The sequence below is a fragment of the Rattus norvegicus genome, chromosome 7 (genome assembly GCF_036323735.1).
Source record: "Rattus norvegicus strain BN/NHsdMcwi chromosome 7, GRCr8, whole genome shotgun sequence".
Taxonomy (NCBI): Eukaryota; Metazoa; Chordata; class Mammalia; order Rodentia; family Muridae; genus Rattus; species Rattus norvegicus.
This window is the reverse complement of record NC_086025.1, coordinates 18,008,332-18,020,363: the sequence shown is the minus strand read 5'-3', so window position 1 is coordinate 18,020,363 and position 12,032 is coordinate 18,008,332. Positions and strand designations below refer to the sequence as shown.

The window sequence follows — 12,032 nt, the reverse complement described above, 5'->3', positions numbered from 1 at the left end:
TTTGCCTATTATGTGACGAGAGAAGTTTCTTTTCTCATCCAATCTATTTGAAGTTCTGTAGGCCTCTTGTATGTTTATGGGCATCTCTTTCTTTAGGTTAGGGAAGTTTTCTTCTATGAATTTGTTGAAGATAATTACTGGTCCTTTGACGTGGAAGTCTTCACTCTCTTGCATACCTATTATTCTTAGGTTTGTTCTCCTCATTGAGTCCTGGATTTCCTGTATGTTTTGGACCAATAGCCTTTTCTGTTTTACATTATCTTTGACAGTTGTGTCGATTATTTCTCTGGAATCTTCTGCTCCTGAGATTCTCTCTTTTATCTCTTGTATTTTGTTGGTCATTCCTGTATCTACGGCTCCTTGTCTCTTCCTTTGGTTTTCTATATCCAGGGTTGTTTCCCTGTGTTCTTTCTTTATTGCTTCTATTTCCATTTTTATTTCCTTCAACTGTTTGATTTTGTTGTCCTGGAATTCTTTAAGGGACTTTTGTGATTCCTCTCTATAGGTTTCTACTTGTTTATGTTTTTCTGTGTTTCTCTAAGGGTGTTCTTCATGTCTTTCTTGAAATCCTTCAGCATCATGATCAGATATGATTTTAAATCTAGATCTTGCTTTTCTGGTGTGTTTGGCTATTCAGTGTTTGCTTTGGTGGGAGAATTGGGCTCCGATGGTGCCATGTAGTCTTGATTTCTCTTGCTTGGGTTCCTGTGCTTGCCTCTCGCCATCAGGTTGTCTCTGGTGTTTCTGACAGTGGCTATACTGTCCTATAGGCCTGTGTGTCAGGGGTGCTGTAGACCTCTTTTCCTGTTTTCTTTCAGCCAGTTATGGGAACAGAGTGTTCTGCTTTCAGGCGTATAGTCTTTCCTGTCTACTGGTCTTCAGCTGTTCCTGTGGACCTGTGTCCTGAGTCCACCAGGCAGGTCACTTGGAGCAGAAATGTTGGTTTTACCTGTGGTCCCGCGGCTCAAGTTGCTGGTGAGGGGCTACTTTTGAGCGTTCCTGAGGGCAGCAACCAGGAGGGCCTGAGCCATCTTTACCAGTAGCCCCCGTGCACTGGGGTCCCAGATAGCATTAGGTGTTTTCCTCTGGGCAGAGTGTAGTCTCTTGTGGATTCCCAGGCCTGTCTTCCCCTCTGATGATTTAGCTCTGTCTACCAGGGGATTTGGGTGCAGAGAACTTTTGACTGCATTTCTTCTGGTCCGGCAGTGTCTTGACTGAAGCAGACCTGCCACTCCAATGCCCCTATCTTCCCATTCCCAGAGTCCATATACAGTTTCTTCTTGAGCCAGGGATGTGGGCAGGGGTGGGCAGTATTGGTGGTCTCTCCTGCTCTGCAGTCTCAGGAGTGCCCACCTGTCCGGGCGGTGAGCTCTCTCTCCCAAAGTTTTTGGGAGCAGGGAATGTGGGCTAGGATCAGTGAGGTTGGGGTTCCAGCTCATAAAATTCATTTTTATTGCTACTTTTGGGTTTCACATATGCATTCATTGGATTTTATTATTTTCGTAGTTCACTATTCTACTAAAGCGTATAGGATCCCCTGAGGCATAGCCTTTAAATAATTATGTTATTTCTATGACTGTGAGCCATTTAGAATTGTAAGGTCTTAAACACAAAATCAAAGTAGAAATTCTTTTATAACCATAAGATAAATATCTGGAATAAACATCATTGCATTGTGATGTCTCACTCATATGTGTGACTTACCTGATCCATTATGCCTTATATCTGATGGCACTTCTCAGGAAAGACAAAATTCCCCACATGTCTACTGCTTAGCAAAACAGGCCTATGTTTATTCAGATACATTTAGACTGCAATTAAATTGTTTATCCCTAAAACATACCTGGCCTCCTTTCTAAAACATCAAAGAGTCATAATTATGAGATGAAAAAGCTTCCATGTGTTTCTGATCAATTTAACAATTATAATTTCCCTTACCTCGTATTCCAGATCCAGCTTCTTCAGCTAACTCATCTTACCACCATTTCCACAGCCCTAAATCTAAGTTATACTGTAGTTTTCACAGTCATGTACTATTTAAATGACTGACAAAATTCTTAAGACAATCTTATTTCTAAAAAGACCTACTACTCATGAGATAAAAACAGACTAGCTTAAAATTATGTCCTTGTTCAAATAATAGAAGCTAGAATAATGTACTCCTATTCTTCTTAGAAGACAGAGAATAATGACATAAATTTGAAATTCATTTTTACCATGAATATAGTTTGAATGAAACTGTTCATGAATTGACAAATCTACACAACCACATTTAAAGACCCCTGTTAAATGGACTGAGTGTGTTGGATATTATACATAGAATACTGAAATGTTTTAAATGTTTTAAAGGTAATATTAAATATTACACATCAAGAGGGTTGGAGTGGTGGCTCAGTGGTTAAGAGCACAGACTGTTCTTCCAGAGGTCTTGAGTTCAACTCCTAGCAACAACATGGTGGATCACAACCATCTGTAATAGAGGTTAAATGTCCTCTTCTGATGTATCTCATATAAATACAATAAATAAATCTTTAAAAAAAAACACATCGAGAGCAGGTCCAATACAAAGGTCAATCCTATCAGGAAACCATAGAACTGAGAATAGGACTCCTTTGAAGGAAAGTAGTGAAAGAATTGAAGGAGCTTGCAACCCGATAAAAACAACAATGCCAACCAGTCAGAGCTTCCAGGGACTAAGCCACTACCGAAAAACTATACATGTACTGATCGAGGGATCCAACTGCATATGTAGCAGAGAATAGCCTTGTTTGGGCAACAGGGGAAGGGGAAGCCCTTGGTCCTGCCAAAGTTGGAACCCCAGTGCAAGGGAATATGGGGGGGGCAAAAAGGGGGATGTATAGGTGGAATACTCATATCGGGCAGGGGGAGGTGTTGCGGAGGGATGGGAGCTTATGGACAGTAAACCGGGAATGGAAATAACGTTTGAAATGTAAGTAAAGAAATCTATCTAATTAATATATTAAAAATAATAACAATGAATTAATCAGACCTTGAAAAAAAGTAATAAAGACTTGTTAGAATTGAATGAAAAAGAAGGTACCACATACCAAATTTATGGGAAAAAAATGAAAGCAGTAGTAAGTGGAAAAGTCATAGCCATGAGTGCCTCCATAAAGAAGTTGGAGAGATTATATATGAGCAACTTAACAGCATATCTGAAAGCTCTTAAACAAAAAGAACCACATACACGCAAGCTGAGTAGATGGTGGCAAATCATCAAATTCAGGGCTGGAATCAATCAAGTAGAAGCAAAGAGAACTATACAAAAAGTCAACAAACCAGGAGCTGGTTCTTTGAGAAAATCAACAAGATAAATAAACCCTGAGACAGACAAACTAGTGTGCACAGAGACAGTATCCAAATTAACAAAATCAGGAATGAAAAGGGAGAATAACAACTGCACCTGAGGAAGTTAAAAACATAATCAGACCCTACTACCCAAGTCTCTATTCAACAAAACTGGAAAATATAGATGAAATGGTTGATTCTCTTGACAGATATCTGGTAGTACAATCAAATTAGGATCAGAGAAATGGTCTAAACAGTGCTATAACCCCTAAAGGAATGAAAGCAATCATTAGAAATCCTCCAACAAAAAACATTCGAAGGCCAGATTGTTTTAGTGAAGAATTCTATCATGTCTCTAAAGATATCTAATCCCAGTACTTTTAATGATTTTGTAAAATATAAACCAAAGTAGCACTACCTAATTCATTCTACATATCAACTGTTACTCCGCATCTCTAACATACTTAACTTTATTCTCTATCTCTAGGATGTGTGTGTGAGTGTGTGTGTGTGTGTGTGTGTGTGTGTGTGTGTGTGTGTGTGTATTTTAGCATATTGTTAAATTCAGACGTTTACTCAAAATTTACATCCAGGACAGCTCCAGAGATGCAACTCACATATGCTCCAATCAACTCCCACTGATACACAAACTTCTACTGGACCTGCTTCTTCTTACCCAAAGATTGTTCTAGAGAACCTGGACAGCAGGGAAATAGCCAACTTACCTAAGAATGTAGCGACATTCCCATAACAATTTTCTTAGGTTTCCCAGAGACATGTTGCCTCAAACTCAGTAGAAAGTATTTTCAGATAACTATAACCCAATTCTTGCTCACCATCTCCTCTTTCCATTGGGACTCCATTCTCAATCCAATGCTTGACTCTGAGCATCTGCCTCAGTATTTTTCAGACTCTCGTAGAGCCTCTTAGGAGAAAGTTATATTAGGCTCCTGTCATCATGCAATTCTTGGCATCTGCAGTAGAGTGTGGGCTAGGTGACTGTTTATGGGATAGATCCACAGGGGTGGCAGTCTTTAGAAGGCCTTTCGTTCAGTCTCTGCTCTACACTTTTTCTCAATATTTCCTCCTATGAGTATTTTGTTTCCCCTTCTAGGGAGGACTGAAGCATCCACACTTTGATCATTCTTCTTCTTGAGCTTCATGTGCACTGTAGATCGTATCTTGGGTATTCCAAGCTTTTGAGCTCATATACATGTAACGATAAGTGCATATCATGTGTGTTCCTTTGTGATTGGGTTACCTCACTCAGGATGATATTTTCTAGTTCCATCAATTTGCATAAGATTTTCATGAATTCACTGCTTTTAATAGCTGAGTAGGACTCCATTGCAATTCCACCATCAATGGAGGAGTATTACATTTTCTCCACATTCTCGCCAGTATCTACTGTCACACCAGCCTTTCTGACTGGTGTGAAGTAGAATCTCAGGGTTGTTTTGATTTGCATTTCGATGATTACTAAGGATCTTGAACATTTCTTTAGGTGGTACTTCTGGGCCATTCTGTATTCCTCAGCTGAGAATTCTTTGTTTAGCTCTGTACCCCATTTTTAATAGGGTTATTTGTCTCTCTGGAGTCTAACTTCTTCAGTACATTGTATATATTGGAAATTAGCCCTCTATCAGATGCAGGATTGATAAATATCTTTTTCCAATCCCTCGGATACTGTTTTGTCCTAGACAGTGTCCTTTGCTTTATAGAAGCTTATGCAACTTTATGGGACAAATTTAGTCCCATTTGTCAACTCTTGATGTTAGAGTATAAGACATTGGTGTGTTCAGGAAAATTTCTCCTGTGCCCATGTATTTGAGTCTCTTCCCCACTTTTCTTCTAATAGTATCAATGTATCTGATGTGGAGGTTTTTAATCCACTTGTACTTGAGCTTTGTACAAGGGGATAAGAATGGGTAAATTTGCATTCTTCTACATGCTGACCTCCAGTTGAACCAGCACCATATGTTGAAAATGCTGATTTGTTCCTATGAGTGGCTTTAGGTTCAAAGATCAAGTGACCATAGGTGTTTGGGTTCATTTTTGGGTCTTCAATTCTATTCCATTGATCTATCTGCCTGTTTCTGTAGCAATACCTTACAGTTTTTCTGTAATACAGCTTGAGGTCGGAGGTGGTGATTACCCCAGAAATTCTTTTATTGTTGCAGATAGTTTCCATTATGTTTGGTTTTTTATTATTCCAAATGATTGCAATTTGCTCGTTCTAGCTCTTTGAAGAATTGACTTGGAATTTTGATGGTGATTGCATTGAATCTGTAGATTGCTTTTTGTAAAATGGCCATTTTTACAATATTAATCCTCCCAATCCATGAGCACGGGAGATGTTTTCATCTTCTGAGATTTTCTTCAATTCCTTTATTTAGATACTTGAAGTTCTTGTTATACAGGCATTTTACTTGCTTGGTTAGAGTCACACAGAGGTATTTTATATTATTTTTGACTGTTGTGAAGGGTGTCATTTCCCTTATTTGTTTCTTAGTCTGTTTATTGTTTGAGTAGAGGAAGGCTACTGTTTGTTTGAGGTAATTTTATATCCAGCCACTTTGCTGTAGTTGTTTATGATGCTTAGTACTTCTCCTTTGGAGCTTTTGGGGTCACTTAACTATACTATCATATCATCTGCAAATAGTGAAATTTTGACTTCTTTCTTTCCAATTTGTCCCTTTGACCTCTTTTTGTTGTCTGATTTCTCTGCCTAGGACTTTGAGTTTTATATTGAATAAGTAGGGATAGAGCATGCAGCCTTGTCTAGTCCCTGATTTTAGTGTGACTGCTTCAAGTTTCTCTCCATTTAGTTTGATGTTAGCTACTGGTTTGCTGTATATGGTTTTTACTGAGTTTAAGTATGGGCCTTGAATTCCTGATCTTCCAAGACTTAACATGAAGCGGTGTTGAATTTCATCAAATGCTTTCTCAGCATCTAATGAAATAATCATGTGGTTTTTGTTTTTGTTTTTTTGACTTTGTTTACATAGTGAATTATATTGAACGTTCATGTATTTCCATATATTGAACCAACCCGGCATCCCTGGGATGAAGCCCACTTGATCATGATGGATGATCATTTTGATGTGTTCTTGGATTTGCTTGAAAGAATAATATTGAGGATTTTTGTGTTGATGTTCATAAGGGAAATTGGTCATAGGTTCTCTTTCTTTGTTTGGTCTTTGTGTGGTTTAGGTATAAGCATAGTTGTGGTTTCATAGAAGGAATTGGTTAGTGATCTTTTTGTTTCTATTTTGTGAAATAATTGGGACTGTATTGGATATAAATCTATGAAAGCCTGATAGAATTCTGTACTAAACACTTGTGGTCCTGGGGTTTGTTTGGTTGAAAGACTTTTAATAACTGCTTCTATTCTTTAGGAGTTATGGGACTGTTTGAGTGGTTGATCTGATCCTAATTTAACTTTGGTACCTGGTATATGACTAGGAAATTGTCCATTTCCTCCAGATTTTCAGGTTTGTTAAGTATAATGTTTTGTGGTAGGATCTGACTCATTTTTGAATTTTCTCAGTTTCTGTTGTTATGTTTTTCCTTTTCCTTCAGATTTTGTTAATTTTTATACTGTATCTGTGCCCTCTGGTTAGTCTGGCTAAGGGTTTTTCTATACTGTTGATTTTCTCAAAGAACCAGCTCCTGGTTTTGTTGATTCTTTGTATCGTTCTTTTTGTTTCTACTTGGTTGATTTCAGCTCTGAGTGATCATTTCCTGCCTTCTACTCCTCTTGGATGAATTTGCTTGTTTTTGTTTTTAGTTTTCAGGTATGCACTCAACTTGTTAGTGTATGCTCTCTCCAATTTTTTGCAGGAGTCAGAGATATGAGTTTTCCTCTTCAAACTCCTTTCATTGGTATTCCATAAATTTGCAAATGAGGTGCCTACATTTTCATTAAATTCTAAAAGATCTTTAATTTCTTTTTTTACTTCTTCTTTGATCAAATTATTATTGAGTAGAGGCTTGTTTGGTTTCCATGTTTGAGTGGACTTTCTGTTGCTTTTTCATCATTGAAGATTAGCCTTAGTTCATGGTGATCTGATAGGATCCATGAGATTATTTCAATTTCCTAGTATCTTTTGAGTCCTCTTTTGTGACCAATTATATGGTCAGTTTTTGAGAAGGTACCATGAGCTGCTGAGAAGAAGTTGTATACTATTCTTTTTGGATGGAATGTTCTATATGTATTTGTAAAGTACATTTGATTCAAAACTTCAGTCAATTCCTCCGTGTCTCTTTTTAGTTTTTGTTTCCATTGTCTGCTCATTTATATGAATCTTGCAATTAAATCTCCTACTATTATTGTGTGTGGTGCAAGGTATGCTGTGAGGTTTAGTAAAGTTAGTTTTATGAATGTGGGTACCCTTTTACTTGGAGCATAGATATTCAGAATTGAGAGTTCATCTTGGTAGATTTTTTTCTTTGATGAGTATGAAGTGTCCTCCCTTAACTTTTTTGAAAACTTTTGGCTGAATATCAATTTTATTTGATATTAGAATGGCTACTGAAGCTTGTTTCAGGGACCATTTGCTTGGAACGTTTTGTCCCAGTCTTTTACTCTTAGGTATTGTCTGTCTTTTTCACTGATGTGCATTTCCTGTATGCAGCAACATGCTGGGTCCTGTTTACTTCTCCAGTCTGTTAATCCATGTCTTTTTATTGGGGAATTGTGCGCATTGAGGTTAATAGATATTAAGAAATAGTGATAGCTGTTTCCTGTTATTTTTGTTCTTAGAGATGGAATTATGCTTGTGTGGCTATCTTTCTTTGAGTTCGTTGCAAGATTACTTTCTTGCATTTTTTAGGGTGTAGTTTCCCTCTTTGTGTTGGAGTTCTCCATACATTGTCTTTTGTAGGACTGGATTTGTGTAAATATTTTGTGTACATTTTTGTGTCATGGAATATTTTGGTTTCTCCATCTATGTTAATTGAGAGTTTTGCTGGATATAGTAGCCCAGGCTGACATTCGTACTCTGCTAGGGTCTGTATGACATCTGCCCAGAATCTGGCTTTTAGAGTTTGTATTGAGAAATCTTGTATAACTTTGATAGATCTGCCTTTATATGTTTCTTGACCTTTTCCCCTTACTGCTTTTAACATTATTTCTTTGCAAACATAATTTTCATTGTGCATGTGTGTGCGTCTATGTGTGTGTGTGTGTGTGTGTGTGTGTGTGTGTGTGTTTATTTAACAGTAAGCTGATAAACCAGTGGTCAGTTTCTTCCTGTCTCTGCACCATTACTGACCTGTTAGTCTCTAAGACCCTGGGCCAGTGTTTTTCACCACTGGATGCTTTGACTTGGATGGATTTCACATGAATCCCAAAATGATCCCTGAGAGTTGTGTCAGTGTGTTTTTACATCCTAGCTGGGAACTTGTCCTTCTCTTTCACTTTTCACTCTTGCTTCAAGGGGTCTGTCTAGACCTGTTTTTTTTTTATGCATCAGCCCTAACTAGTTACATTGTGCCTCCCTCTATGCTGTCAGTTCTGGCACATCATGGCTATGTCTGTGCCCATGCCACACTTTTGAAATTCTCAAGCATAGTCCTTTTGCTTCTTTGTCTACTCCCAAAGCCATCACTGTGGTCATGGGGGTGAACGTCCCCTTCTGTACTGAGAACCCTTGCTTCTCCTCTGTCTCTGGCAGCCTACCAAAGATCTGCAGCCATCAGTCTGTACAGCTTAACCGCATGGTTCCTCCATGCTAGGCCAGACCATGATCCAGGAATACACTGTGCCGAATCCTGTTCTCTTACTCTTGGTAGTGTCCACACTGGGTGCAGATAACTTGAGATACAAGATATGCAGTCCTATATTCCATGTTAGTACACCAGCCCTTTAGTAAAAAGTGTGTGGAAAAAACCCACATCTGTCTCGGGCTCACTAGCAAGTCTTAGTGAAAAATCTGAGGCAATAAGTTCACTGGCAATGCCTACCCACTTCTGCTGATTCCCACATTGGCCAAACTTAATGTGACCCCTTTCTTTTCTACTTAACCTGACACAGCAGCAGCCCAGCTTCCCACAGAGACTCACCACCCTCAGGGCCACAGGACATACCACATTCCTGCCCACCTTGGGTAGAGGAACCCACAGACCCTGAGCCTAGAGTTTGCCAAGGCCAACACTAAGATGGTCAAGATCAAACTAATAGGGACATCAGATCCCTTATGACCTGATGGAGGGTCTCTTATTCCTGTGTCCCCAGAGGCCTGGCTCCCTTACACTTTCTACACTGCAGAGCTGACTCCACCCATTTCACATAGTACTTTCACCTACCCAGCTGCCACTAGTGCTGCTGCTGCCTCCCTATGTGCTCAGATGCACTGGTACCATTCCTCTGTCACCACTCAGCAAGGACAGATGTATAGGCAGTTCTTTTAGCTTCTCAGTCTTCTCACCCTGGAGTTGGTCATGGGTTGTTTGGAACCCAAACAGGGCTCTGCTATCACTGCCACTTGAGGACTACGTAGAATTGCTCCTTCTCTCTAGACACTGTGAATCTTAACCCTTACTATATGGCTGTTTTTTTTCCCTCGGTTCTCTTAGGCCTTCAGGAGAATTGGGAGGGGCCTTCTTACTGGGATACTTAGACCCAGTTTGCAAGCCTCACTTGGACCCAGCACAGCCTACTTGTTTCTGTAGTTTTTCCATCAAGGGATGTTTAATTTAGCATGTTTATAAATTGTGACCGGTGTAAATATGTGTGTAAGGTTTGTTCCCACACTGTCACCATAGCTACAGGTCTTGGCAATGGAGGCTTGTCAAGCCCAGTTCCTCCTCCACTTATGACTCCTATACTTACCCTGCCTCAAGGAAGCCTGAACCTTGTGGCCCCTTCTGCCTTGAGAGCACAGGTTAGTTGACCATGTAGGTTTTCTTCTGGTGTCCTTGACCACTCTGGCTTGCTGAATTCTATCCTCAACTTTTCCACAAGTTTCATTGAGTTCCATCTGGAATTTGGCTGTGGGTCTTTGCATCTGTCCCCATCCACTGCTGGATGAAGCCTCTCAGGAGACAGTTATACTATGTTCCTTTCCAAAAGCACAGCAAAATATCATTAGTGTCAGAGGTTGGCATATATGATCGGTCTTAAGTTGAGTCAGTCATTGGTTGGCTGTTCCCTCTGTCTCTGCTTTATCTTTATCACTGCATGTCTTGAAGACACCACAAAGTTTGGGTTGAAGATATTTGTGTGAATTGATGGTCTTCTCCCTCCTCTGGGAGTCCTTCCTAGCTACAAGAGTTGGCCATGAGGGGAAGGAAGTTGGAAAGGAAAGATATGTGTAACACATTGCAGATGGGTAGCTGGTAAAGAGTATGTGGTTTGCTACAATCTGGGTGTAAGACTGGGGGTGAATTTGGAGAAAGTCAGGAAGTAATGAAGATGTAAATTTAGCCTACCTGCTTCCCAGGCCAAGTTGGATAGTGGGTTCAGAGTGATACGTGTACCATTACAAGATCTTTATCCTTAGAAGGGAACAAGCAGAAATGTATGTGACATTTTAGAAGTCATATATGAATGAAGTTTAGTGTCTGCATAGACATTGATGCACAAACTAGAAGTTAGTAGACCAAGGATTAGATTAACTTCTGAATTTCATTTATGATTGCTTATCTGTATTACAAAATGGCATTAATTTTTGGTTGAATCCATAAGTGTGACTACTGTGAAATAATATATCCCTACAGAATACTTTGTTGATTGCTGAAAAGTCAGTATGTGAGACTACCTCTGCATATAATGGATGATGACATCATAATTTGCATAGGGTCTGTGTGGAATGTGTATGCATGATTTTTTTAACCTCATTAATCTCATTTCTTACTTTGGATCCCATGATGAAATTCACATATGAGATTTCAATTGGCTTTCTGACACAGGCCTGAGACTAACTATCCCCAGAACATCTATGCCATGAACATTAATGAAATAACTACCCTAAGGCAAGAATGGACGATCTTAAAAACATATTTTCCATCTTATGGTTCATATTTACTTCAAATGTAAAGCCCTTGGGCCAATTGTTTGCATTCCTCTAAGGACAATTGGTCAGAGTCAGAAGAAAGTAGCTCGGGGAGTTTGTGGTCAGATTGAATGGCAGGGATTCATGGACAATTTGAGTTGCCTCTCCAGTTAGTAATGGTAATAAAAACCAGGCACACACGTGTCCATGACTACATGATCAGAGTGTGTCCATGGGACTGCACATGTAACCTCTGCTCAGGCTTACTGAATGGCAGACATGGAAAAGGCGTACACTTTGATTGTGTTCTTCCTGCTGCTGAGACTTTCTTTCATCTTGTGCAGTTTTCCAGAAGCCACTTGTTTTTGGAGAATAAATCACAATGAAAATCTTGAGAGCAACATGAGGAAGGACTGTGGTTTCATCCTTTTCACAATACCTGTTCATCTAGTGGAAGATCACTTCAGGGTGCTGCTGGATTTTCCGTGAGTGCTTCCGTTGTGTGTTCATGTTTCTGTTACTGAAATATAACTGGGAAGACAGGCATTAAGTGACTCTCCCCATTTCAAACTCATATCAATTTAGGAAACACTTGAAATTTAGTTTTTCTTTTTTCCCTTCTAGAAGTGGATCAGTTTATTTTATCTTTCTTTCTTATAGACTTTGATTTATAAAGATGGGATGTAGGAGAGATAGCACTCCCTATTTTTCTTATCATAGATTCCT

At 39.3% G+C, this 12,032-nt stretch overlaps 1 protein-coding gene across 2 annotated transcripts in view; it reads left to right on the top strand.

Annotated features, from left to right (window-relative positions):
• Positions 1-2,888: 2,888 nt before the first annotated feature.
• The window catches only part of Vom2r56 (vomeronasal 2 receptor, 56), a 31,260-nt gene continuing 22,116 nt past the window's right edge, over positions 2,889-12,032 (top strand). Inside the window, exon 1 of one of the 2 annotated variants that reach the window (XM_063264150.1) lies at positions 2,889-11,791. In XM_063264150.1, coding sequence (XP_063120220.1) covers positions 11,577-11,791 — 215 coding nt within the window. In that variant the 5' untranslated portion in view covers positions 2,889-11,576. The remainder of the gene's footprint in view (positions 11,792-12,032) is intronic. The other variant, NM_001099484.1, reaches the window with a different exon arrangement.